The sequence below is a fragment of the Hippocampus guttulatus genome, chromosome 16 (assembly GCF_054856545.1).
Source record: "Hippocampus guttulatus isolate MCC_2025c chromosome 16, RoL_Hgut_1.0, whole genome shotgun sequence".
In the NCBI taxonomy this organism is placed as follows: domain Eukaryota; kingdom Metazoa; phylum Chordata; class Actinopteri; order Syngnathiformes; family Syngnathidae; genus Hippocampus; species Hippocampus guttulatus.
Window position 1 is genome coordinate 6,072,221 of NC_141276.1, and position 27,907 is coordinate 6,100,127.

The following is a 27,907-nucleotide window of genomic DNA, read 5'->3' on the forward strand; positions in this document are numbered from 1 at the left end:
AATCTCGGACGCTCTCTCAAGTAGTACTGCAAACTAAGCAGGATAATAATGATCCACTTTTGATAAAATGATGACTGCTAATTAAAAACAATCACCAACAAGGGATCAGGTAACAAGTGTGCTCAGCCTCGCTTGCAGGTCCCAAAAGAATGTCCATAAAGCCCCTCTTTAAGATATCACATCATATTTCATGCAGCATGTACAAGCACTTAAATAGCTACTGCATATACTGTACTGTATTCTATGAAGGGTAGCTTGGGAAAGTGCAACATTTGTTTCAAAACTGAAAATATCGAGCGGGTTTTGAGTTTTGATCACCAAACAAATTAGTCTCGTAATGTGGAGCCACATGGAGAACCAAAGATGAAAACGGTGTAGGTGTACCTATTATTGTGGCTTGTTAAATATTGTTTATCTATAGTAATTGATTCTTGCAAAATGAAACATTCAGGAACACCTTGTTATATCCAGTATATTTTAGCCACACATGCGGTAATATTAATGTTAATAATATGTTACTAAGACCTTTTTGTGGGAAAGTATGTGGTCTCCCCCATCAATCCATGAGCTCTGTCCGGCAGGGCGGGGCTGTTGGGCTCCCAGCTGGAGAGAGAAATAACATCAATGTATAAACATGACACTGGAAGTAAGAGCTTGAAGCCTTTGAAATAAAAGCACCTGAGTGCTCCTGCTATGATTTTTTTTCGGGCGCTCTTAATATTTTCCAAAGTACACCAGCATCCGTTTACTATTGTATTCTGTTGTATTCCTTTAAAACGGGATTTAAAAGCATTTTTGAAATTTAAGTACACTGGACCCTCTGAATAGGACTGCACCATTTATATATATATATATATATATATATATATATATATATATATGTATATATATATACTGTATATGCAGTGAAAAAATTAACCTCCCTCCAAATTCTTGAAAAAACAGGGATTAACCTCCATTCATGTTGTCTTCGAAAAATGGGGATTGCCCCACCCACCCGCAAATAACTCCCGCCCAAAAAAAAATATAGGGGGGAAAATGATATTGATACCATGATGAATCAATAAGATTTACATGAATAATGAAATAAATACAGAAGAAGTGGCTATCAGATTACATGGAAAGGTAAAACAAATAATCCAATGCAATAATATTAAATAGAGTAAATGATACTTTCTACGCAAAACCTAATTACATTGCACGTTAGTATTCCCCCTTTCATTTATTTTGACAGCAACAACCGGATGTGTATACGTACTCTTCCGCTAACTTAGCAACACGGCGCGTCCTTCCTCCGCTCTCGTCTGCAGGCTGACAGCGAAGGCAGCTGTTGCCATTCCACTCAGCATCGGTCAGAAGAGCCCCACTGACACGACAGAGATGAGTCCGTGGACGTCGACCTAAACACCCTCCCCCGCCTAAAATACATTCTTTGATCAAGGGCCAAAAGTTAAATCAATGGTACAGAAAAGTAGTATGTCCAGGACGCCTTCCAGCTCAACCCAGGAGATCCAAATGGACATGTTCGACCCCCATCCCCAGGCACAGGTAAGAACAAGAGAGAGAGAGAAAAAAAAGACACACCATATTCACGACAAACAACTAGACTTGCACCCGTTTTCAGGCAACAAATTAAATGTTGCGTGTGTTTTCCAAAACAGATTAACAGGTTGTTTGCCACTTGCACATTTGCTTTCGTTGAGCTGATTCGCCTACAGGAATGTTTTCAATGTGCATTGACTTCCAATTTTCTCACATATATTTTAATTTTTTATATATACACGTATTCTACGCTTTACTGCATGTGAGCAGATGGTAATTGGTGGTTAATAATCAGCGTTTGTGCACACAGTGGCGCGATAAGCGATGCCAGGATGTCCATTGGATGCGATGCAAAGCCACGCCTTTGTGTCACTCCACACACAATGTGTCATAATTACAAGAAAGTAGAAGCAGAAGAACGCATTTGATCGCGAAGAAAATCATCAGTATCGTAAACACCCGGAGGCCACTTCATTAGATGCACCTGCACAATCGACCGAGCCAGCCAATGAAAAAGGGTGGCAATGCTCACTTTGAAATTGTCATTTCATCGGTTTATTATTGTGCGTGTCGTTTCTAACGTTTGAGTACACAGATTTTGTTCCAATGTCGTAAGAATGATGATGATGACAGTGATATGGTGATATATGTTTTATTTTCAAAGAACAAATATTTAAAGTAAGTAAATGTTACTTTGCACAAAATAAAAGCAATAAAATAAATGAACAACATAACAAATGTAAAATGTATATATTTTTTGTATATTTTATTTTCTGTTTTTTTAAATTAATAAATTGATAATAATGTGTAAAAGTAGATTAAAAACAATGTTCATTGTTTTAGGGCTACACTGATGCCAATTCTGATATTTCACTTTCTAAATTCATTTTCTGAGGAAAAACGGTGTTAAACCGAAATGAGGTTAGTAGTTCTGATAGATACATAAACAATGAAAACGATAAATATCTTTTATTTTAAAAAATTAAAATGAGCCGACTGGTAGCAAAGTCCGCCTCACAGTAACAATGTTCCAGGGTTTGAATCCGGCCTTCCTCTGTGGAGTTTGCTTGTTCTGCCCGTGCCTGCGTGGATTAACCTTGTACAAATGTACCTAATATTGTGGCAAATGAGTGAATTTGGTTCATTTTTTGCTTCCATCATTGAGAGTATCAATACTCCTCACTTCTCTGTGGTGTCACCTCACGTCAGCCGCAAATAGGCTGTACCGTTCTTTTTCGGGCGATTGAGTGTGGAAACACAACACAAGACAGTGTTTTTTTTGTTTATTTGTTTGTTTGGGGGGGGTTGGTAAAAAAGGGGAACAAACACACTCATTGTCTCTCTACATGCAGTGAGAGAAACCAGCGCTTCCAATCATGACTTCACTCCCACTCCTCCCGTCCTCCTCATCCTCTCAGCCCCCTCAAAGTTCTCCGTGTACCAGGAAACTTGAACTTTAGTCTCAACTTGCGTCTAATGCCGTGAAATGTTTATTGCCACTCCCAGCTGCAGTTTACCGAGAAACTACACACAAGGAGAATGACAGTTTGTGTATTTAAAACAACCACTTAGCTTAGCCTCTCAGACCGCCACCTTAATGCTAACCCTGAATAGCAACAAAGTGAACACAAATGGTGCACTAACTCATGTTGGTCGACAATATAACAATACTCACGGTCATATATTCTTTATCTTCCATGAAGAATGACATATATTAGTGCCGTACTGATAAGCTGAGAGGAAAGAAACAACTGGCCCAATGTCATGGATAAAGTGGGATGAAAATATATCAAGTCTGCATTTTTTTTATGAAGTACAATATTATGGGGTGCTATTTTTCCTGATTAAAATACACATTACGATATTTGTTGTTCTTTTCTTGGGGCGGCTGGATCATAATTAGGGCGTTTCTATTTTTTTTTTTACCTAAGAAAGTAAATTCCTTGTGTGTTTTTTACATACTTGGGCAATAAATGTAAATGATTTTTAATGGGAAAAGATGATTATAGATAAAATTTGCATTCCTTGCATTTGATCGTTTGATGAACAATGGTCAACATTTGGATCTTAAAGGAGCAACTACTCCCCATAGCTTGATTTTATGATACCCATCCAGACAATCGGAATTGTAAGCTTTACACCGAACCGTGATGAAACTAATCTCATTGATTTAAATATATCACCCGGGGGGCAGGAAAGGAAGTTTGCCCCCGCCAGGCTTCCACTTGAATAAACACCCCTGCTTGCTTCCTCTTTAATTATATACTACTTTTAATCTGGTAAGACATTTAGTAACACAAAGCCCTGGCGCTTCCTGTTGCTGACATTTGCCTGCCCCCCCCCCCCACCCCCGACAAGGAGCTAAATACACTTTTAGGAATTAAATCTCTTTTTTTATGAGCTGTGACCTGCGGGTTTGGGGTATTATTACAATAAATTAACGCAACACTCATGAGTGGTTTGAGTTCGCTGGTGTACCTAATAAAGTGTCCGCTGAGTGTCATACAGGTGGGCATTCTGTTAGGCGGCACGTTTTTCTTCCGATGCAGCCGCCACTCTCTTCACGCGGGAAGCAGAAAAAGAAGATGAAGAAGAACAGGCCATCTCCCCGGCAAACGTGATTAGTCGGCATTGCGTAACCATGGCGATGTGGGCAGGGTGGGCTTCTAATGTAATGAGCGCCCTCTGCCCAACCCGGATAGAACCCATTTGGCAGGGGTCCGCCAATCTGATTAGAGGGTTGCAACGGAACATGAAAAATGAGGAGTCGCCTTGCCTGCTCATGAATTGTGTGTGTGTGTGTGTGTTTTCCCTCTCAGACTAATGTCGCCTTATCTACAACTCCATCGCATACAGCGGCTGGGGCTTTTAGAACGATCTGTTAAGATAAATGACTATGTGTAGGCAAACTTTTTTTGCTTTCAAACCCACACCCACGCTTCTCTCTTTTCCTCAGGGCAAGTACGCCAAGAGGAAGAGCCGCTTCAAGCGCTCCGATGGAAGCACCTCATCTGACACCACGTCCAACAGCTTCGTCCGGCAGGTAACAAGCCTCCTGTTTGGCTCACATCCTGTTATGAAACATGTCACAGACTCAAAATTCAAAAACATTTTCGATAATTTAACACTGATATCGTACTGTGAATGCTTCGTCAACTCATTCAAGATGAGAGACAAAGTACTTTAGACTTGGAGTGTCGTTTGACTAAACTAAGATTAGATGACGTACGGACTAGGTCCCAATGACTTGTTTTGGACTAAATGACTTGGGACTTGCGATACGTTTGATTCATTTCGACTTGGGCCGAATTACTTTAAACTAGTTTGAGACTCAGTTGACTCGACCCGGTGATTTAAGATTTACTGACTTGGGATCAGGGACCAGAATAAACGAGATGTCAACCTCACGGCTCTCAAATTGGTTTCGATGAAGTCTAAATGATGTCGTTTAATTTTTGGCAAAGGCTAAACTCTTTTGACTCTGGAGTTCTTTTTGACCAGGATGAAACAATCATTTTAAACCTTCTTTGGACTATTTACTTGGATATCGCTTTAGGCTCCGAGTGACTCAATTACGAGCTCTAGGCCTCAAATTAATGACTTGGATCAACTGGCTGTCTGTATCGTTCTGGTTTACAGCCGCACCTGTTGCTTTGGCATGCAACCGATGTCCTGCCTTTTCATCTGAAAAACATCACGACCAAAAAGCCTGTTGGCACCCTATAGGTTTTCTACCCTATTTTCACCCGATTTTTTCATTTCGTTCTGCTCAAAGCCAAGGCCCTGTATGGGCATTATAGTCTCGCACACACCTACGCAAGAGCATACTCATTCAAACACGCACAGATACACACAATCAACCGTCGGCGGAGCTGGCTGGTGCACCGGGGCTTGGTTTCTATGGCAACCGGGCCACTGAATCTCCCCCATGTGCGCAGCCACAGTGGGATAGAGATGCGAGGGAGACGGCGCTTCGACGGCGCTCTGTTTTTGTGCGTGGGCCGCCACCGCGGCCTACGTGTTTGCGTAGCCTCGTTCGCGCGTCAAGTTCAACAAAAACATGATGAAGATGACTGTCTGCCGCGGACGCTGCTGATGTGCGCTGCGCTTTCCTGGGCGATGACATGCTGTGGTTGGAAGGGGATGTGATTTCCTGCTACTGATACACCGATAATAGTATCACAACATTCCCATTCATTTAGGACTCCTTTTATTTAAAGACCCCGTGAAGTGAATGCAGATGTTTGTTTTGACATGCGTTACACATGTTTGAATATAAGTGCTTAAAATCTGCAAAAACTGTACTACTGAATTATGGAGACATAGTATCGTGTTAAACAGTTTTTCAGCATTTCCGCTTTCTAGATTTTTTTGGGGGGACGGGGGGGGGGGGCACGACTAAAACATGATTAAGTTACACATTTCAGTGACCGGAATGAGTTATCCCTCCCTCACTACTGTTCAATATATAATTTTAGCAGTTAGCTAGCAGTTAGCTATATATAATTTTTGCAGTTAGCTAGCTAGCTGTGCCTATTCCCTGAAAATGCATCTTCCATGGACGCCACACTTTATCGAACAGTTTGGTGTGGTCATTTAAATTCCTAACTGTTATGTACTTTGTTACATAAAGCATTTGCATATAACTAGCAGGCTGTATGTGCTTGAATGTCTGTCATGTAGTGTGAGACACGGGCTGAATGGCGTGTCACCGTGTTAAAAAACAGTCGAGTTTCTCCGAAAGGTTTCTGTTATGTGGACCTACACAATGCTAAGTGAGAAGGCGACGCAGCGGATGAGCCCGCCACCGGTCCGGAAGTCTGTTAGCTTGCGAGCTAGCTGGTGGCTAGCGCCTCTCGTCAGGGCGTGTAAAGCCCTGCAAAGGCTCAGTGTGATGTAATCCCAGCCACCCGAGGCTTGAAGCAGATATATATTTGTTTTAGCTCAAACATGTACTGTAGTAATGTGTAGCAATAAGAAAGATTTTGGCCATCCAATAGTAGTATTTTACGGACCGCTGACAGTTGAACAGAGAGCATGGTTTCCGCGCACAGCGAAAGGCCTGATTTTTCTCAGTTTTGAAGCCTCATTTGAAATACTTGGGTGTTAAGAAGACGTTTATTTAATAACATACATAACCGTACATTAAAACATAAGACTTGAGAAATTTATCAGGAGCAGTTGCAGCTTCAATTGGCTGATTGCGGTCACGAATGCAGGGGAAATGAGACCAATTCAGATCTTGGCATGACAAGTCTCAAGCATGGGCTCTCAAAACCTTTGGGCTCAGGTACCTCTTACAGGGGAGAATATTTTCCAAAGACCCACCAATGCTAATTAAACATAATTACCACATGCGCCCATCGTGTCATACAATTCTGTATTCTGCTATTGTCGTTAGCTGACATGCACTCCGACCACCACCAACGTGGCTGAACAAAGGACTCATGTTTTAGACCCACATGGTTGTGTGTTGTTGCTGTCAGTGGTGACATATGAAAGCCAGCAGGGCCCCCCCCCCCCCCCCCCCCCCCCAGTTGCTGCAGTCTGGCCAACTGGTAGATCTTCATTCTGTCACCCTCGCCTGGTGACTTTGTTGTCATCAGCAAGAGCCGGCTGTTGATCGGGTCACAGGTTGCCCTCTAGTGGACACGTTGGTCCCAAATTACAAAGTACTGGCGCACCACCTATCTGATAGAAGATATCGCTTCTTTCACTCGTGAAAGGACAAGTAATCTGTTTGACCAATTTGATTTAGTATCTGATCTGTAGATTAATATTTGGATTTTTTTTACTTTAGACCTCCATTAAAATAGGACAAGATGACATTGGATTTGAACGAAGCAAAAATGACTTCAATTGGCTTTGGAGTTCAGACCTTCACCCATATATAGCTTTGGACTTGACTTCTGAATTGGAATTGACGTGAAGCAAATTACATAAATCTTGAGTTGAAGATGTAGATTTATTCGATGACTTCACCTCGGTTTTAGACTTGAACGTAGCAACTTGCGTCAGACTTGGGCCAGATGACTTTGGACTTGGGCCTAATGACTTGAGTTCTCCTTTAGACTTGGGCTCAAGGATTTAGGACTTTGTTATAACTGAAGAAAGTGGCATGGAACTTGAGCTTGGTTGAGACCTGGACAAAAGGGTTTTGATTACTTTAGTTATGGAATAGAACAACAAGCCCCCTTAAAACTTGCGTAAAACTCGGAACAAATGACTTTCAACTTGAACTGGGATTTGGATTCCATGACTCTAGAACTGCCCGGGACCTGGACAAAATGACTTTAGGTTTTGGCTCGAGGAGCTTGTGTTGGGTTTAGACTGGAACTAAATGACTTCAAATTTCATTTTACATTGATTTAAATTTATTTGAATTTGAACTAAGACCTGGACTAAATGACTTTTGGCACCCTTCGGACTATGTATGGTAAACAGATTGGATTTACTCAACTCGTAAATAAAAACCCAAGACTTGCTTTTGACTTGAGCCGTATGACTTTTGACATTGTAGCGGGCGACTGTGAATCGTGGCGAAAAGAACTAAACTGCATCAAACGCTTGTAGAATCGCTTCAGATTCAGACCAACATTTTTACTATCGTCTTCAGTCTCATATTTGTCAAGGTTGTCCACAGCCAGTTGCTTCAAAGTGGTCCTGGACAGGGTTCTGCGTGTCCATAGGAGATCATCATCAGCAGAATGAGAGAGTGAGCTGCAGAAAGGGGAGGGGGGTTTCCCTGGGCACTGTCCCCCATCCTATCCCACGTCAGCTGGGGCATTGGATGGCTGACGGCTGCATACCAAGCCTCCTCCTCGGCCTCGACGCACTTAGGCCCCTGTTCCTGCCGCGCCCGGTGGCTAAATATATTTCCCCAGTTTGCAAATGTAGCACAAGTCCTGCAACCCGACCCCCATCCCGCTGGCTCCGGTTCCCTTCCTTTATACAAGGTTCATGTTCCTTTGGGTTGTGGAGGTACACGGGAGAGTGCGGTGGGGTTGGCTGGGCGGAAAGGGGTTGGAGGTTAACAGAGCGTCTCCCGGTTTACACACACACACACACACACACTGGACTCTTTTCTGGATCTCTCCGCTCGTGTACACTTGTCAAGCTAGCACACGCACACTAGTTGCCACTTCACACACACAGTCTGTGGACTCCGGCACTGCCCCCCCCCCTGGGTCGGCCGCGGTGAGGAGAGTGTGGCAAAGGAGGCATGGAGAGGGCTGAACGGATTCAGCGGCCTGTCGTGGTAAGAAGAACCTTGTCGATTTTTTTCGGCAGCCTTTTTGTTGGACTAAGTGTGTGTGTGTGTGTCCAGGCCTTGACAGGTGCCTTTTGTTTTTGTTTTTTGTTTTTTCTGCTCTGAGATGTCGTCACTCGGGTTTGAAATGTGAATTTTGCCACCAAGCGTCTTGATAGCACCGTAACTGGGGGTCAGCGGCTTGCTTTGTAATTCCATTTTGGGTTGGTCACAGCTGCTGGGAAGGCTCTGTGTTTTTAATTTAGACTTCCAGTCCCACCGGCTGCGTCGAGTGCTATGCGCAGCGACCAGTCAGCTTTCCGGCACCAGTGATGTGGCCATTCCGTGAAGAGGCTTTCCACTTTACTTACGCAAAGGACCGACTCATGAGGAGGATGCTGGTGTATTTTTTTTGAGGGGAAACTTCAGGAATGGGTGTACAAAGTGATAAAAGCATCAGAAACCTAAAGCTATTAAATTAGCCGTTGAATGCATTACGAAAATATACCCGATTCATGTTTTGTTATCGTAATTCGTTTACTAGCAGCGCAAGAGGAGTTTACGGGACATTGGAGTTATTGTCGCTCTTAAATAATCATCCTCCTTTGCATCATTAATTTGTTATTTCCGACATCAAAATAGGACAACGTTGCGGCTTCACCCGATGTTATTTTTCATCAACAATAGATTGGTGTTGACTTTCGAGTAATATTTTTCCCTTGTGCTTTTATAATGCTTTATGAATGCATTCATTTTTCGAACTGGAAGACTTTTTCTGAGTTGTTATATAGCGACATGCAAAATGATGGACCAATTTTCAGCGACGCTGGCAGTCTAGTGGACCAGTGGTTAGCGCGTCGACCTCACAGTGCAGAGGTACCGGGTTCAATTCCAGCTCCGGCCTTCCTGTGTGGAGTTTGCATGTCCCTGTTCCCCCCCCCCCCCCCCCGGACCTGCGTGGGTTTTCTCCGGGTACTCCGGTTTCCACCCACGTTCCCAAAACATGAATGGCAGGCTGATTGAAGACTCCAAATTGTCCCTAGGTGTGAGTGTGAGCGCGGTTGGTTGTTCGTCTCTGTGTGCCCTGCGATTGGCCGGCAACCGGTTCAGGGTGTCCCCCGCCTATTGCTTGAAGACAGCTGGGATAGGCTCCAGCACCCCCCGCGACCCCTGTGAAGATGAAGCGGATTGGAAAATGAATGAATTTTTAGCGACACCGTCAAAGAGATATTTGTTTCACAATATTTTTTAATATTGTGGTTGTAGATTGCTGGTCTGCAATGTGTTTTTTTTTTTCACCTAATTTGGCTTTTTGAGATATCTTTTTAAACATTATAGGAGGTGTTCCTAAAGAAGTGGTCGGCGACGTTATTATTTTTTTCAGATTTATCACAGTCTCATAAAAAAAAGAAATAAGAGGAAACAAACTTGAACGCGTGACTCACTTCTCCGATGAACTCCACACCCTCGGATTTTGTTACCATGGAACCCGCTGTGACAGAGCAAATAAAGATGGCCGCTCGCAGCCGCTCTCCGTGTGCTTTGGACGTGCTTTGTTTTTGTACTTCACTTGCCCCCCCCCCCCCCCCCCCCGGCATCCATTACTTGGCTTTACGTAAGGATTCTTCACTCTTGAATAATAGCAAATTACCCGAAGTGGCTGTTAGCGTTCAGATGCTATCATTGTCAGACTTGCATGAAATGACTTGTTTGAGAAAAATGGCGTACTCTAAGACCGTGATGCCATAAGCTTTAACTCGGATGTAAGGACTTGAACTTGGGCAAAATTATGATTGAAGTGTTTAACTTGGGCTCGTTTGTTGAGGAGTCGCTTTAGACTCGGCCGAAAAGACTTGAGACTTGGATTCAAGGAATTTAGGTCTGTCTTGCATTCTTTCAGAGTTGGGCCAAATGTTGTCTGTCTTTCAAGTGTTTCCAGACCACTGGTAGTCCAATCACTTGGCTTTCATGCCCCCAATTTGACTGTTTGGCACCTTAAACTCTGTTATGTATTTTCTACAAAAAGGAAGCAAATATTTCTCGATGCAGAGATCTTCCGAGGGCGGATTTGGGAGATTTCTTTTCTCCCCTTGTAGTCTTTCATTTCAGCATTATCAAGCGCCTTTAGCATTGATGTTCTGCTTCTTTCGGGAAAGTCATTTCCAGGGGAGAACGCACCCATAGGGAACGCAAACAAATTTTTCTTTGTTGCGTGGCGACGATGCTCCTCGACCCTCATTAGTCAAAGCTCTCGTCCGTTTGCAACCATGCCCTCTCGGCTCGGCCTTGGCTGTCTCACCTCCCCCCACCGAGTTATTCAATATCACCGCTAAGGAGGTGCGAATGCGTCGCAATGCGTTGCGACTCGTCTGAGAGACCATCTCCCTTTTTTCACCGTTCTTTGGATTATTCCCACGATGTTTACGATCAAGGGTCATGAAACCAGATTTCTCGTGATGGATTACTTGAAACGCATTTCAATTCATCCACAACCATCCTCAAGTTTCCCATCTCCTCCTCCGCATGGATGCGGCTGAGGTGGTTACTATGACATCGCGGGGGGTCTCGAGCCTGGCGGCGGCCAATGGTGTGACAGCTGGTCCGTCACGTGACTCGCAGCTATTTTGAACAGGGAGCTCTAAGCGAAGCGAAGTGAAGCAAGCTGCTAAATTAGAGACATAGCCCCGGTGACATGAGGAGGGGAAGACCGGAAAAAAAAAAAAAAAAAAAAGGGGGAGCCAGGAAGATGATGTCAAAAGGCATTCACGGCTGATTGGTTGAGTTGAGTTCGTGGCTTTTGTTTTGTTTGGTACTCCAGGCATCCGCCTCATTTCTCCGGGCACTCCGACTTCTTCCTACAACTCTAAAACATGCATCTTAGGTTCATTGAAGACTCGAAATTGTTCATCGCTGTGAATTTGAGTGTGACCAGTCTCGGATGGAGACTGTCGCCCAAAGTCAGCTGACATAAGGTCAAGTTCACCCGCGACCTTGAGTGCCATTGACCGCTACGGCGCACCCCCGCATACCTTCGATTAAGCACCCTCGGATTCTCATATTCACTGATTTATATCAAAAAACGTCATTAATTTAAAATATTTGTATTACTTTTGTTGGGTGTGTGTATGTGTGTGTGTGTGTGTGAATGACTGTTATAAGCTTATTCTGGCTATTAGCAGTCCAGCCCGATCCCCATCGTCATTGTATACTTGTCAATGACATTTTTCAACAAGGATCGGTGGGGCTGGGTCTGATGATCCACTGCAATTATTTCTATTTATTAATTTGGTCGATTTTACGCAAAAATAACCATTGCATACAATTTCCAGTGAGTTTTGAAAAATTCAAAAAAAAAATGGCTGGCAGTCTTTAATGAGGATATATGCGTGTGTGTGTGTGTGTGCGCTCGCGCGCTACTCGGCTCAACAAGCTGCGTGACTCAGCTATTTCAGACGTCATCCCCGTGCCTTTTATTTTGGTACAATTCACCCGTCGCCGCCTCCCAGCACAGCCATTAAAATCTCGGTTGAACTTCCCCGTGTCGTCGGGATGCTCCCCAAGGATGAGTCAGAGCTGGTCAGCGGAGGCGGCTGGTGCCATCCTCATTACATGAGCCGAGATGCAACAGGAAGTGGGGACGGTGTGTGTTTGGGGGGGGGGGGGGGGGGGAGCAGCGCGTATGCGTGGAGGAACACCGGGAATTAGCGAGGGGTGCCGTCGCCCCGGCAACAGGGAGTGTCTACATGGGAGACTGCGAAGCGGCACAATGCGACAGGTGGCTGAGCCAGAATCAACACTCTGGTGTTTGTCGTTTGGTCGGGAATTGCACAAAGAGAGATGAGGACCGTCATGAAACGCAGCGCGGGACATTTAAAAAAAACACACACACACACACACACACACGTTCAAAAGTACTCCTCACACACAAACCTCCTACAGCATCCCTGAAGCATCCAGTCATGTAATCCTCAGAGAAGAATAACACATTTGGACTCCGATCCCATTCCTCATAATAATAATAATAATAATGCCTTTACACTCATGCCACACACTCATGACACAAACATACAGAAATAATTGAAATGCCATTAATTCATTCTAGCCCCGCTCACACTTTTTTGGGGGGGATGGGGGGTGTCCTTGTTTTTAATCAAGTAAAATTGCAATTATTTTGTAAAATGTAATTCTAAAATCATTTATAAAATAATCCAAAAGAATGTAAAGACATAAACTTGACTGTTTGTAAGACTTTCGGGTAACCAGTAATTACGATAATTTCTGTTTTAATACAGTGCTCTCTTTTCTCCCCTCCAACATGGATTCTTGGTCCCGCGACTTAGCGGATTTAATTGTCCAATTATAACTCATGGACGAGGCCGTTTCAAATCTGACACGTGCAGTGGACTTGCCGGCAGGGAATTTGTCCATTGCGGTTACATCTGGCTTGTGTCATCTTTTGCGCCCTATCACCTCTATTTTGGAGGCCCACACCTCATGACTCACTTGTTCTGCTTGGCGCACTCAGCTGTTGGCGCTCTTGTCAGCACCACCTACAAAGCACTGGGGGGGGGGGGGGGGGCTCAAATTTAAAAAAAGAAAAACAATGAGAGATGGTTATATAAATTGGAGTCTTAAACACTCCATCGTTGCAGTTCACGCTGCAAAAGTGGGTCGACATGGGGCAGGCGTCTACGTTATGGTTAGTGGAGGGGAGTCAAGTTACCCCGCAAGTTACCCCAACTGCTGTCAGGCTGCTGAATAAAAAATAGCAACAATAATATTAATAATAATTAAATGATGTGGAAAACAACTGTAAATAGCACTGCGATTTATCCATTTTGTATTTATATTGCACTTAATTGAACGGTGTTTGTTTGTTTTTTCTTCTTCTTTCTGCCTACATTCTTGCTGCTGGAGACTGTAAATTTCCCCAGTGTGGGACAAATAAAGGATATCTTATGAAAAATATGCACACACTGGACACTTCATTAGGTACACTTGCAGAGTCCGATACACGAGCCGCGTCAAAAAGTTTACAAACGCTCGTCGCTGACGTTGATAACTGCTGCGGTCTGCAACCTGCAGTCACTGTAAAATTTAAAAAAAAAAATACCTGTATATATATTCGTGCTCATTTTATATACCCGTACAACAAAATGTTTGGAAAAATGTTGCGATGTAATCATGTGCCCATTGCACCCACTCTCTTCTATTGAATGAGAGGACCCAAATGTCCTCAAATGGGTCTAAAAAATTCTTGCGTTTGGCCTCCCTAAACCCGCTGTATCCCAAAATACGAGTCAAATAATTAAACGGAACCACTTCACTAATTAGATAGACTAAGAACAGAATACAAGTAGAATGTGTCTATTTTTACATTACATAATAAGTATCAACAGGAGCCCCCCCCCACCCCCCAAAATCGAGCCAATTCATAAATTGTGTTGCACTTCATAATACTGAGAGGTGTTTTTAAAAATATATATAATTTGGTTTCATTGTTAGCTCAAACTGTTCGCTTTCTTGATACAGTTCTTGTATTGGCTCTCATCAGAGTGTGCAGGGATACCTAATGAAGTGTCCCGTCCTTTAGGCCATGACGTGTGTACAGTTTGTGTGTAGCGGTGCTGTGTACCTGATGGCTTATCCGCATGGCCGACTCTCCCTTTTGTTTGCGCGGCCAAAGCGCCTCAAATTACAGTGAGTCCGCTTTCAGTTCTTACAGTAATATGAAAGACGATGTCGGGCCGCGTCGTGATCTCGATATACACAGAGGCAGGAAATTGGAAAAGATTGGCCAAACCGCAAAAGAGCGCACGGAACATCCCTCACTCTCTTCTGCTTGCGCGTCAGGGCTCGGCCGACTCCTACACGAGCCGGCCGTCGGACTCCGACGTGTCCCTGGAGGAGGATCCCGAGGCCCTGAGGAAGGAAGCCGACAGGCAGGCCCTCGCCACGCTCGAGAAAGCAAAGGTCGGTGGTCCGCTTGACTTTTGACTGAGTACTTTTGCCATATGTTTCGTGCCATTGTTGAACACAATTTTAATTTGATTTGTTTGTCCAGACCAAACCAGTTGCGTTTGCGGTGCGGACAAACGTGGGCTACAACCCGGGCCCCAGCGACGACGTTCCTGTGCAGGGCATGGCCATATCCTTCGAAGCCAAAGACTTCCTACACATCAAAGAGGTTTGTTTGCTCTACCCTGTACTCGCTGATCGTCTAGTAATGCCTGGCTGTCGTATTTTTTATTTTTTTCTACGCATGCAGAAATACAACAACGATTGGTGGATCGGGCGTCTGGTGAAGGAGGGCTGCGAGGTGGGCTTTATCCCCAGCCCGGTCAAGCTGGAGAACACTCGGCTTCTACAGGAGCAGAGGATGAGGCAGAACAGACTCAGCTCCAGGTCGGCATTGGGAAAAATAGATGAAACGATACAAAAAGAACAAAATAGGGCTTTAAAATGTTGAAAAATCAAGTCGATCTATCTTCTCTCAAATGCCCGGAAGATGCCCCACTTCAAATGTTAACTGTCAATCAAATGCCACAACGAGGACCTAGAAAATGGATGCTACACACTAAAAACTGGTTAAAAGTAAACCAAAGCGAAATGGCTAACCTAGCGCTGGGTCCAAAAGAGTCAATGCTGGGTTATTTATACCAAGCACATTGCGGTGAGGATTTGTCCCCAGCACATTGGGTCAAGATTTTTATCCAGGGGTAAAAATTTGCTTTTCGGAGGATTTCAAGCTAGCAACAAATTGGTTAGCTGGTTATCATCGCTTTGGTTAACCCCAAAGAAGCTTCCCAAAGCTAACATCTCCTTTTTTGGTGTCTTAGTAAATCCGGAGGAAGCTCCAGCCTGGATGTCGCCACGGGAACGCGCAGGCCCACCCCGCCCGGCACAGGTGAGGTCAAGATAATGTGTACATTTTCATCTGAAGAGCCAGATTGGACAGCCGGAGCATCGCTCAATAGACTCAGCGGGTCATGAGCCGCAGGGGGGTTCTGTCTCAAAACCGATGTTCCCAGCCGGTGTTAAATCACGAGGTCCTGAAAACAAAGACCCCAGCCCATTCCTCGATAACTTCCTCCTTTCTGTCTCCGTTTTCCGCTCACGTCACTCAGCTTTTGTTGCTTGAATTAAGGCTTTCCTCTGCCGTTTTGTTGCCACATCAGTTGGTTCTCATTTCACAATCATCTGTGGGATTTTTAAATCCTGATACGGGCACGTTTTTGTCGGGCATAATTGCGGCAAAGAAAATGGAATTCTCCCCCCCCATCTTGTTCTCACAAATTATAGAGGCACAATCGCTCAACAGATTGAAACTGACTGACTGGCTCTCACAACATCACAAAAGTATCATTCAACTAACGACCAACTACCTCGATGTTTTCATCCATTATTTGATTGGACACTTGAGCCGTTCAAATCCAAACCAAACTAGTGAAAGTTTCTAGTAATAAAAAAAAAAAAAAAGGCTTCATTTTACCGCATGAAGCTAACCATTAAAATGCCTCCTCAGCCCGAGCAGCCAAAATTCCACAAGCCGAGATTCTATTCAGCATTCACGCCTTTTCAAAACCCGTGAACAGGGAATTGTTTATTTCTATTCAACGCCACCACATGAACAAACTTCTCGAAATAATTTTGACTTTCGATCTCTCCGGTGTCCAGGAGGCTTGTTGTCCTCAATTGATTGCCTTCTTCTCAGCTTTCCATGCGGCACTGCCTTTTCTCGCGACAATCCGACATTTCCTTCATTCACTGTCATCTCCTTTTGTCTTCCCTTTGGTGCTTCCGTTCTGATGCTTCTCACATCTCACGTCTCATCTCTCGTCTTCTATCTCCCCCCCCCCCTTTTTTTCCCTTATTTCTGTCACCGTCTCTGGTCTTTCGCTTCTTTTACTCTGCGCCCCCACCACAACCAACCCCACTGCCTCCCCACCCCGCCCCCACCTTACCAATCAGCGCATGTGGACATGCCCACTGTGACCTATGACGTTGACCCCCTGGACCTGGATGCCGAGGAGCTCCCCGAGTCGCAGGGGGACCCTCGTTCCCCCAAGGGCATGTCTGGCAGCGTGACCTCGCCTCAGGCCAACACGCACCGGCTGCCTTTCTTTAAGAAGGTAACACTTGGAAGTGATGGGACTGGAGTTTGGGATTTAGGGAGAGGGGGTGGGAGGGTGGTCCTGGATGCTTCTTGCCTTCGCCAACACCCCTCCCTCTCTTCCTCCTCCCACCTGCCTGCGTTTGCCCCACTGCCCCTCTGCCCATAACTCTTCCAAGATGCCTCCACTAACACCTCACAGCTGCCTGAAACTCGAATAGGAAGGCGCTGTAAACCGTACCTCCAGCGGTGGTACACCCCCCCACCCCCACCTCCGCCCCACGCCCCTCCTCAATGCTAACCTGTTAATGACTAACCGTTGCGTGTATGTTTTGTGTGTCTTCTGTGTGCATGTTCTGTGGAATGCACCCGTAGGCGGTCCGGCTAAACAGAAACAGAAGTCGGTGAGTGCGCTTTTCCTTTCTTAACCAAACTAACATCTTCATCCTTATCATAGAGATTCAAAATAAGGGGACTTTTTTTTTTTTTTTGGTAGCGTTGCCCCTATTGAAAGTCAAAGGCGGTGTTTGGAATCAATTCCTCATTCTCTACTCCCGAATCAATAAACAGTGAAGCCCAGTTTATAGTGTGGGGGGGGGGGGGGGGCGATATACTGTATTCCAGACCCACCCACAGATAAAAAAACAAAATGATGAACATGGTTTAAACACAGAGATTTAAACATTGCATTCAAACATACCAGATATTCACGAATCTTAATGGTCGCATCATGCAAAATGCCATAAGATGGCTAACAGAAATTAGCATCGATGCTCTTCAAACAACTGCTACTTTTGGCGCACACGTAGCAGCATCACTTGGAACAAAAGAGAATAAAAGTTTGCATCGTGAAACTGAAACGTATAAAACACATTAACCAAACTTGGCTAGCATATAATGTGCAACTCCATAAACAGAAATGAACATACATGATGCTGAGGATCATAAAAGCTCAAACAACTGCATGCATCAAATGATGCATGCAATACATTTGAAGAACTGGAAAATATTTTCAATATCGGCACAATGCGAGATTGCTTTTCTAATGACCATCGGTTGTCGACTACTTTTCAGGATGCATGTTCAAATAGTAACAACAAAATGAGAAACTCGCTCTGTGGAGATGCGAGTGTTTCCCAATCCCAATGCAGCCAAATATGCATTCAAACGCATCCCTTGCCAATCCTCACAAGCCCTCGCCGCCATGGCGACGCCGCAGGTGCACGCCGATTGATGCCCCCCCCCCCGACACGCCTTCATCTCCATTTGTGACGAAAGTGCAAGACGGAGGCCCCACGGGCAAATCTGTTTGAACATAATCACAAGACGGAAATATCTCGGCATTAACATTTTTAGGTGGCCAGAGCATGTAAGCATTAATAAAAAAAATTCCCTTCAAAATTTTTACTTCATCAACTTTATCTAAAAATCATAATTACTATATCGTACATCATATAGTTGGGATAATCCTGGGCTAAATGATTAGCATATCTGAGATGCATAAAACTGTACACACATAACTGTAGTCATCAATTTCGAGTCCGTGTCCAGTGATAACAGAACAGATATTTTGAAAGCTTGGCTTTCTATGCCAAAGCGGATCACTGGAGTCAAAATGCGTGTAAACGCGCCGGCAGGGCGAACCGCGTTACTGTACACCGTACATGACACCGCGCAGTCCACTGTGCACTGTGCTAACACTATTAATACACCGCCGTTATGCACACCACTCCAGCGCCGGGCCCCGTGCAGACGAGAGCCATTAGGAGCCTTTTAAAATATGTATTTATAGCCCGTGTGGATGGCGGATGAGGCCGAAAGAGATTTATGCAATGTAATGTAGTATCATGTAAATGCCTTCCAATACAAAGAGAAATACAGATTTCCTGCCGTCGCAATGTGACTGTTTTCACCTCAGTGCTGTGTTGAGGCTGGGGTGGGGGGGGGTGGAGGACCTTTGAAGAGCGAAAGCGCTTATATGGATGAATCATACGTGTCGTGAGTCACAATTTAAGAATAAGCTTAAAGCATGGCTCATCTATGCGTGGGTATCGCATAGGCTCAATGTACCCTTTTTTTCCCCTTTGTTTTCCCTCTTTGCTTCAACACAAAGTGCAAACATGCTTATATATACTTTTTTTTTTTTGCACCCTCGGGTACACCCGCGCAATTCGTTGAGAGTCACGACCAGTGGAGGAGGTTTAACTATAATAATATGGCTACTTGCAAGTATTGGTGAAAAGTGTTTAGTAAATCTGCCTGTCGGTTATGAGTTGGGGGAGGTTTGAATCTTGGGCCCAACCTTCCTTCCTGCGTGGAGTTTGCATGTTCGCCACCCGTGCTTGCGTGGGTTTTCTGCGGGTGCTTGACATTGCAAAGATATGCATGGTACAATAATTGAAGACTTGAAATGGTCTGTGGGTGTGAACGGTGGACGGCGACCATGTTAAGGCCAACTATGTTCTGCATCGTGGCCTCAAACTTAAAATCTTGTCGGCGTAAGCAGAAAATTTAGGTGTGGATACCATAAATCGACTTGCCAACTAAATCTTACATTTCCACTCATTTTCACCGAATGGCTAATAAATACGCTGACAATAAATGCAGAATTTTTGAATTAAAGTTAATTACTAAATACTAAAAAAAAACCCTCTGAGCATGATTTTTTTTTTTTAAAAGTCTGTTCTTAATATAGAACCACCTCAATTTCAGCAGACCTACTTAAAGTTTTGGCGAGCGAGTGTAAAAAGCCAGCTCCCCCGGTACTCTAGGCATAATTACACAGACGTTAATTAAGTGAGAGAGAGCAAACAGAGGAATAGTAGTTCCTGTAATGTGGATGAAAGTAGTTCACGGTAGTCAGTCAATCATGAGAAAAGTGTACTGTATATTGATTTGAATGCTCGCGTTTCCTTTTATGTGTGTATTAACCCTTTCATGCACAAATAATGAGAACCTACATTAGGATTTCTTTTCTCCAAGTGCTTTTATTCGTCTTTAGGCATGGAAAAAAATAAAATAAAATAATGGCAACACACATAAGGGCCCGTTGTAGTGGTTGATGCACAACTGTGACATTAAGATGAATGAATATAAGAGAATTTGAATAACTATCCGCCGTAGTCACCGCTGTCCTTGAAAGGGTTTAAAGATGCGCGTCCCTTCTCACAGATGGAGCACGTGCCTCCCTATGACGTGGTTCCTTCCATGAGACCCATCATCCTGGTGGGCCCCTCGCTCAAAGGCTACGAGGTGAGCTCACTCACGGGACGCTTCATTTCCATACACCATCGCGGAAGAGCCGATTTGAGAAATTCGGGCTCAGCTAAGAAAAGGCTCAGGCTCGTTTCATTCATGGTCATTGTATCAAAAAAAAAATAATAATAATCTTCCCAAAAGAGTGGAAGCTTCCATCGCTCAAGAATAATTTGGGACTAACTCCACTTGTCACATCTTATCGATGGAAGGGCCACGTGTGCAATTATTTTTGTCCACATATGCTCACAAGTGTAGCAAACCATGTGTTCCAATTCGTGATTGAGACTTGTGGATGCGACGTGTCCGTACCTCTCCGACAATGTCCATATCGCCGTCCGCGCTTGCAGGTGACCGACATGATGCAGAAAGCTCTCTTTGATTTCCTGAAACACAAGTTCGAGGGAAGGTAAGTGATCCGTCCTCGGTGCTGCTCACCCCCCCTCCCCCAAAACCAACCGACGACCTCCCCACTGTCGCAGGATATCCATCACACGAGTGACGGCGGACATCTCGCTGGCCAAGCGCTCGGTCCTCAATAACCCCAGCAAACACACCATCATCGAGCGCTCCAGCACCCGTTCCAGCCTGGGTGAGCCCACAAAACACACACACACACACACACACACCATTGTCATTTTTGTTGTCATCATACCTACATTCGATTCAGGAGAACCTCCCTGGCAAGATCTATTCAGGGTTTTCACGAGCAGTTTGCTCCGGTTGTAGAACTTGGAATGGGGTACTGGATTCTGTTCCTCAGACATTGGTCCATTTTGTCGAGCATTAAGTCGGATTTCCAGTGAGGGTTAGACCCCGACAGTTTTGTTCATAATCATCCAGGACAGAATTTGTAGGGGGAGGGTCCGGTTTTGGTAGGCTCAGTCCTGTCTCTTTCTTCAGAGTTTGTGTTTGTGTTGGTTCCATCGGGCATCACGCCGGGTCCAATTCACCCTGGAAAATGATTGAGAAATGAACATAATCATATCGTATCCTTAAACCTACTTGTGAAGTAAATACTTCAAGTATTACAAGTAGACTTCAAGTACTCGGGACCATGAATCAGAACCTGACAAAATTGTTCATCGTTAATTTTCTTCCCAACTTCCTGAGTCTGACTTCTTTTCATCCTGTCTCTCTTCCCTTCTTCGCCCATGTTTCCTCTTCCTCCTCCTTTGGCCCACCTTCCTCATCATCTTCTTCCTCCTCCTCCACCCTTCTCTTGAATCAGATGTACTGGGTATGTATGCACCCCCCCAGCCCCACCCACCTCTGCCCACCTATTCCCCCTTTTCCCCCTGACTCTCACCCATCCTCCACAATTGATTTTGCCCGTCTGCTTGCCTTGTCTGCTGCTCCTCATACTTTTCTGTGTGACAGCCTGTAGCTTCCAATAAAGACTACCACCCCAAAAAAACAAAACAAAAAAAAGTGTTATGAAACCAAAAAGCGTTTCCGTGGGAGGGCAGAAGGGCCGCGAGCTGCTCTCTTCGAGCGGGAGCCAAACCGGAGTGGCAAGCTGATACTCGCATGCTGCTCTCCACCTTGTGTGAGGGTGGAGGCACTTTAGATGGTCCTCATAGAGCTACTGTGGGAAGTTCGGGGGGGGGGGGGGGGGCAAGCTTCTCACTTTGCAACCAATGACTATGTGTGTGTGTGTGTGTGTGCGCGCGCGCGGTGGTTAATGGAAACCTTGCCTCCACTTCCGGCCTCCATAGCTCTTCAAATAGCGAGGCGCCACCCTTGATGGCAACATTAACCACATTTCCACCAAGTATGGCGATAGCCTTCGGTTTAGCACCGCGCGGTTTGGATCGCTCGGCACTCGCGGGACTCACACGCTTCCGTTCATCCCCATATTGTTCCAAGCCGTGTCCAAGGTGGAAATGATTTCATATATTACGGCTGCACGGTGGTCGACTGGTTAGCGCGTCCGCCTTACAGAGCAGAGGTCCAGGGTTCGATCCCGATCTCCGGCCTTCCTGTGTGGAGTTTGCATGTTCTCCCCGTGCCTGCGTGGGTTTTCTCCGGGTACTCCGGTTTCCTCCCACATTGCCAAAACACGCACGGCAGGTTAATGGAACCCTCTAAATTGTCCCTAGATGTGAGTGGGTGTTCATCTATGTGTGCCCTACGGTTGGCTGGCAACCAGTTTAGGGTGTACCCCACCTTGTGCCCGAAGACGGCCTGGGATAGGCTTTAGCATGCCGACAACCCTTGTGAAGACAGTACCCGTTAGCCCAAAAAACATTAATCTTCAACTTTTTTTTCCCCCCCTTTGGCTTCTGTCATGTTAATGAGAATGTGGGGCATCTCATTCCTCAAGTGCCCCCTTCTGTCCTAATTATTTTTATTTTTTAAAGAGAAAAGCAACGTCCTTCAATGTTTGGGAGGCGACAGAATGAGAATGCTCTGCCCCGTTCCATTTAGCTGTGCATAAATGGAACCGAACGTGTGATCTGAGCCAGTTCACGCTGGGTTCTTTTCGTGCATGATCGCTAAACTAACCCTAGCATTTAGAAACTAAGGATCAGCTCGGAGTCTTGCTTGTCGTCGACTCACCGCTTCCTCTCGTGTGTTTGCCGGACGGGGCGTAGCTGAGGTTCAGAGCGAGATCGAGCGCATCTTCGAGCTGGCCCGCACACTGCAGTTGGTGGCCCTGGACGCCGACACCATCAACCACCCGTCTCAGCTGGCCAAGACCTCTCTGGCTCCCATCATTGTCTACATCAAGATAGCATCACCTAAGGTCAGTGGTAGAAATACTTTTTTTCTGTTTTGAACCACAAGTAGTAGCACTAGATAGTAATATTTGTATAATACTATGAAGTGCAATTTTCTCATTAAAAAAAAAGCAGGAAGTAGTAAATAGCAACATATAGCTAATCTATATTGACTAGATAAGATAAAGATCGATTTTATTTGCTTTGGTCACTTTCCCTTTCTGATTCGCTAGCTAACAGCCAATCAGAGTGATCAAATGTCACTGACACCATTTTGTGTGCTATATTGAATCTGGCGAAAACCGCTCGCCGATCGGATCAAAATTAAAAGTGGTTCGAAATGTTTATTGACAAAACGAACAAAATAAAAGTAAATAACATTTAGTAACGCTTCTTTTCTTTTGTCACTTCCCCTTTCTGATATGCTAGCGAACAACCAGTCAGAGTGACCAGTTGTCACCAACGCCATTTTGTATATTGAATATGGCGTAAACTGCTCACCAATCAAATAAAAATGAGAAGTGGTTAAAAAAAGGTTTTAAAATGTTGGGGTGGGGTTTTCATTGGACAGTGGTGGCGTGTGTGTGTGTGTGTGCGTATTTTAAGTATTGTCTCATATTTCTCCAGCGTTTATTTTGAATTTTTATTTTTTCTGAGTTTTTGAATATTTTCAAAATGTTCACCATTTTTGGGGGTGGTAAATGGTTTCCAGGTTCTGCAGAGGCTCATCAAATCCAGGGGCAAGTCCCAAGCCAAACACCTCAACGTGCAGATGGTGGCGGCCGATAAGTTGGCTCAGTGCCCCCCTGTAAGTCTTCATTTTGGACACTTGAGTGATATTTACCTCTAATGCAATGTTGGCATCTCGTCTACATGCAGGAACTGTTTGACATTATTCTGGATGAGAACCAGCTGGAGGACGCCTGCGAGCACCTGGCTGACTACCTGGAGGCCTACTGGAAGGCCACGCACCCGCCCAGCAGCAACCCGCCCAATCCGCTGCTCAACCGCACCATGGCCACAGCGGCGCTGGCCGCTTCGCCCGAGCCCGTGTCCAACCTGCAGGTACAGGTGCTCACCTCGCTGCGCAGGAATATGGATCTGTGGCCCGACATGGACGGCCACGTCGCCGCGGAGAGCAAAGAGGACGAGCACGCCCTCTAAAGTCAGTCCAGCACTCAGACTCTGTAGCCGCCTGAACGCGGGAGGAGGAACTCGTCAGAAAAACAAAAACAACCCCCTAAAAAAAAAATAAAAAAACCACACACACACGTGACCTGCTAAATTAAGACCACCTCACCTAAAGTGGAAATCCGGAGAAACTCGGAAGACTCCGCCTCCCTCCTCTTTCTCTTTGCAATAAGAGCCAAATCCCCTGCCCTCGTTTAGTCACCTCGGTGGCCTCCTTCCTCCGCCAGCCGCTCTCCAGTTCGCTGTCCTCCCCCGTTGTTGCCATGGTGCCGCCCCTGAAAACAGCAAGTCATGCCTGCCTCCTCTTCATTCGGAAAAGGCGCCTGGTTTGGTCTCGGTTGCCACTAATATGCCTTTTAACAAAAAAAACAACTAATCCAAAAGTGCAGTTTGATTATGCATCTAACAATTGCCTGGTTGATTGATCTATTGGCTGTGAAAAAAATCAATCAGGCCCTGGGTAAACTTAGGTGCTTGACGACTACATTTGATTTTTGAAACAGACAGATGGGCTAGGTCAAAGTTCAAATGTGTATGAAAATGTTATAACGTCAAAATTCAAAGTTTTTTAATTATAATGCTTGTAATTAATAGTGATTTTTTAAATTGTAATAAACCAAACCATTTGAGAGCAATGGAATTTAAAAAAAATTCTAATTGACCAATTTTAGGGAAAAAAATGACAAATTACCGGTAATCCATTTTCTCCGAATAAATAACTTGTTTTAATTAAAGTATATTTATTCATTTGATGAAATAATTGGTGACTTAATTTATTATAATAATTACATAAAAATTTTCCAAATGACAATCTAACATTTACTTATTTTTAAATTATTAATTATAATTCAGCAAATTAAAATTTTGATTTATCATTAGTTCGTTTTTAAAATCGCCTATTTGACACATTTTACATACACATTTCCACTTTTTCTCTCTCTTTTTTTTCGAATCACCTCATGTGCACTTTTTAAAAAAATCAAATATGGTCCTTCAGCACCAAAATATTCCCAGCCCTGCAAAGGATTTGGGGGATGGGAGACATAAGATTTGTAAAACAAAGATCCTAACAAAATTACCACCCAAAGGTAGAATTTAATTTTTTGCATTTTGAGTCAAAAAGGGTCCTATCTGTTGTTTGTTGCCATGATCTCATTGAGCCAGAGGGTGGCACAGTTGCGTCGATTAACAGCTTGGGTGTGTTTTGATTTGATTTGACCACTTTTGTGCATATTTTTATGGACGTTTTGAGCATGTTTACACCAGCACTTTAACCTGCAAATTTTGTTCAATAGTACAATTTAGCTTAGTATATTTATAGTATTGTATAGAGTAATGTTCCCCTTGACTAACCGCTCACACTGTTTGTCTCTGCATGGTCACTGTGCACGTGGCTCGCCTCTGACTCGCCGCAGGGGTCCAACCTGGTGCACAGCGAGCCCCCCAAGCGTGAGGGCACGGAGTGCGGCGGGAGCGAATACCACGGCAACCTAGGGGGAAAACCTCAGCAACAACATCAGCAACAGCAGTACCTGTGCTCCTCACGCGGCCAACTCCGAGGGGGCAGCAGCCGCGGCCTTTCCCGGCAAGACACCTTTGACTCGGAGACGCAGGGCAGCCGGGACTCGGCGTACACCGAGGCCGGAGACTCCTGCATGGACATTGAGACCGACCCCTATGAGGAGCCTGAGCCTTACCGCGAGGGAGGCGGCGGTGGGGGAGGGGGCAGCCGCCTCCACTTGGCGCAGCACCACGGGCGGCAGGCTTCCTGGGAGGACGAGGGAGCCGAGCCGGACCAGGAGAACCTGAACCAGCCGCCGGCGCCCAGTCACGGCGGGCATCAGCAGCACGGGCGGGCCAAGCTGAGGGAGCGCTACTGCCAGGAGCCGCTGGACACGGTGGCCAACAAAAGCCGCAACAAAAACCAGGATGACTGGGGCAGGGACGTGTACATCCGCTGAGAGGACACAAGAGGAGGAGACAAAAAATGTTTACATCCGACAATACAGTAATCCCCCACTATTTGCAGGGACACCCCCCCCCCCCCCACACTCCCTGCCCCCAAATTGTTCATAATTTTTCTCCTCAAACGTTTTACAGCAAGTACCACATATTGAAAAAAAAAAACTTGCCTTTCCAAGCACTACTATAGTAGCCAACCTTAAAATACGATAGTACAGGTTTAAGTGTTCATCTCAAAATGAAACAGAAGATTTATTCCTAAAAAGTATATTTAAGATGCATTATACTTAAAAGTTAAATATAACTGAACTTTAAAAAAAAAACGTTTCGGCCAGTGGAACGGAAGCTGTGGCTTTCTTTTACATACCACTAGAGGGAACCAAAATACCACTTGTCGTACTTCGCAAACAATTGGCCTCGAAGTAATCGTTAAAAATAGGGTGTCCAATCTCAACTTTTTCTTCCAAGGACCGCTTACAGAAAAGTCAAAGGATGCCAGGGCCAAAGGGCTTATTATTATATTATACGATGCACCCGACATTCATACACCTTTTTTCAATATTTTTAGAAATATTCTTTAAAAAAAAAAATATATATATATATATTGTTTTTGTTTCTAACCCCTTTTTCATGGAAAACACGGTTTTGCGCTATTCACAGGCTGTCCTGATCCCTATCCCATCTCCACTGTATAACTAGGATCGAACCGACCCTTAGTGGAGCAGATATTCACAATATGAGCCAAAACAAGCACAAGCTGAGGATTGATTTGCCTCGAGACCTTATAGCAATTGAGATCTGTTACTTCAACATATTTTCTGGAGACCAATTCACCTGAGCTTTGCCCCCATCTTGTGGCATATTATGGCGTTCAAGAAAGTGCACCAAAATACTCCACAGCACTGCAACTAGGTGAGTTTCAAAAAAAAAAAAAGGGAAGAATACCCCCCCCCCACACCCCTACAAAAAAAATAGTCCATTTGATTAATTTGCAAATAGTGGGGGATTCCTGTACTTTGCTTTTCCACATCAATACTGCATGAATGTCACCAGACAGCACGAGGACAGCACTTGCTATGATTGTCATCTCCGTCAAGTTTCAGTAGAATGTGAGGACGTCTTCACGTCTGTCCTCCAAAGTCTTAAACAGGGTCTATATCACCACCCCACTCCAATTTACCCCCAGTGTACAGTGTCAGGGTCCTCCACACTGTCCCTTTTTAAAAGTCCACTTCTTATCACCCGGACCTTAAAAGCAGGTGGACAAGTCGCTACATGTTCGATATTTTTTATGGACACAGTTTTCTCCTCCATTGTAGCTTTCAGTGTGCTGGTCTTGCACCCCGAGCCCACCATCCTGCCAAAAATCTCCCACAATCCCAAGTGCCGGAAGGTTTCACCAAGCCATGTCCGCCAACAGCGCTGCTGCCGTCTTAACTCTTACACTCCTTCTTTGCAGGCCACATGTTGTCTCTATCTCTAGGTCCAACACATTTGGCTTTTTTGTGTTATTTATGCTCAGCTATAGTTGCTTAAAATCACTGCCACTCAATTTGTGTGTATTCCCCCCTCCCCCACGCCCTAATCTTCTTTTTTAAACTCCATATGTGAGATTGTGAGAGGCTTTAAACATTAACCGCTCCCACTTCCTTTCTTCAGTTGGATAAATGAATATTGAATAATGTTATTGTTGCGTTATCGCAATTGTTTAAAAAAAATAGAGCTAATATATGACATATGTATCATTGGTGCCTGATTGTAGCTGCATCTTTTTTTTTTTTTTTGCTTTTTCTGCCTTTCATTTTTAATCTGTGGATAAATTCGTATTTTAATTAAAAATGTAAGCAGAAAATGCCACTGTGTCGTTTATTT

The 27,907-nt window shown here is 44.7% G+C and overlaps 1 protein-coding gene and 1 long non-coding RNA gene across 3 annotated transcripts; one reads left to right on the forward strand and one right to left on the reverse strand.

The window, feature by feature from the left end:
• The first annotated feature begins 1,312 nt into the window (after nucleotides 1-1,312).
• cacnb1 (calcium channel, voltage-dependent, beta 1 subunit) lies at nucleotides 1,313-27,889 on the forward strand. 2 transcript variants are annotated; one of them, XM_086132317.1, is made up of 14 exons: nucleotides 1,313-1,548; nucleotides 4,499-4,585; nucleotides 14,645-14,764; nucleotides 14,856-14,978; nucleotides 15,060-15,196; nucleotides 15,631-15,698; nucleotides 16,763-16,923; nucleotides 20,076-20,156; nucleotides 20,510-20,568; nucleotides 20,642-20,751; nucleotides 22,757-22,908; nucleotides 23,595-23,690; nucleotides 23,762-23,947; nucleotides 25,489-27,889. In XM_086132317.1, exons 1-14 carry the CDS (start codon nucleotides 1,459-1,461, stop codon nucleotides 26,032-26,034), a joined length of 2,016 nt encoding a protein of 671 aa, XP_085988443.1. In that variant the 5' UTR covers nucleotides 1,313-1,458; the 3' UTR covers nucleotides 26,035-27,889. The 2 variants fall into 2 exon arrangements, with proteins under 2 accessions (XP_085988443.1, XP_085988445.1); XM_086132319.1 differs by lacking the exon at nucleotides 16,763-16,923 and adding an exon at nucleotides 17,280-17,308.
• LOC147192744 (uncharacterized) lies at nucleotides 19,955-22,857 on the reverse strand. The gene is made up of 3 exons (XR_015103157.1): nucleotides 22,722-22,857; nucleotides 20,619-21,113; nucleotides 19,955-20,545 (listed from the first exon to the last, which is right to left on the reverse strand). It is a non-coding gene; the product is annotated as an uncharacterized LOC147192744 (long non-coding RNA).
• Nucleotides 27,890-27,907: the final 18 nt, after the last annotated feature.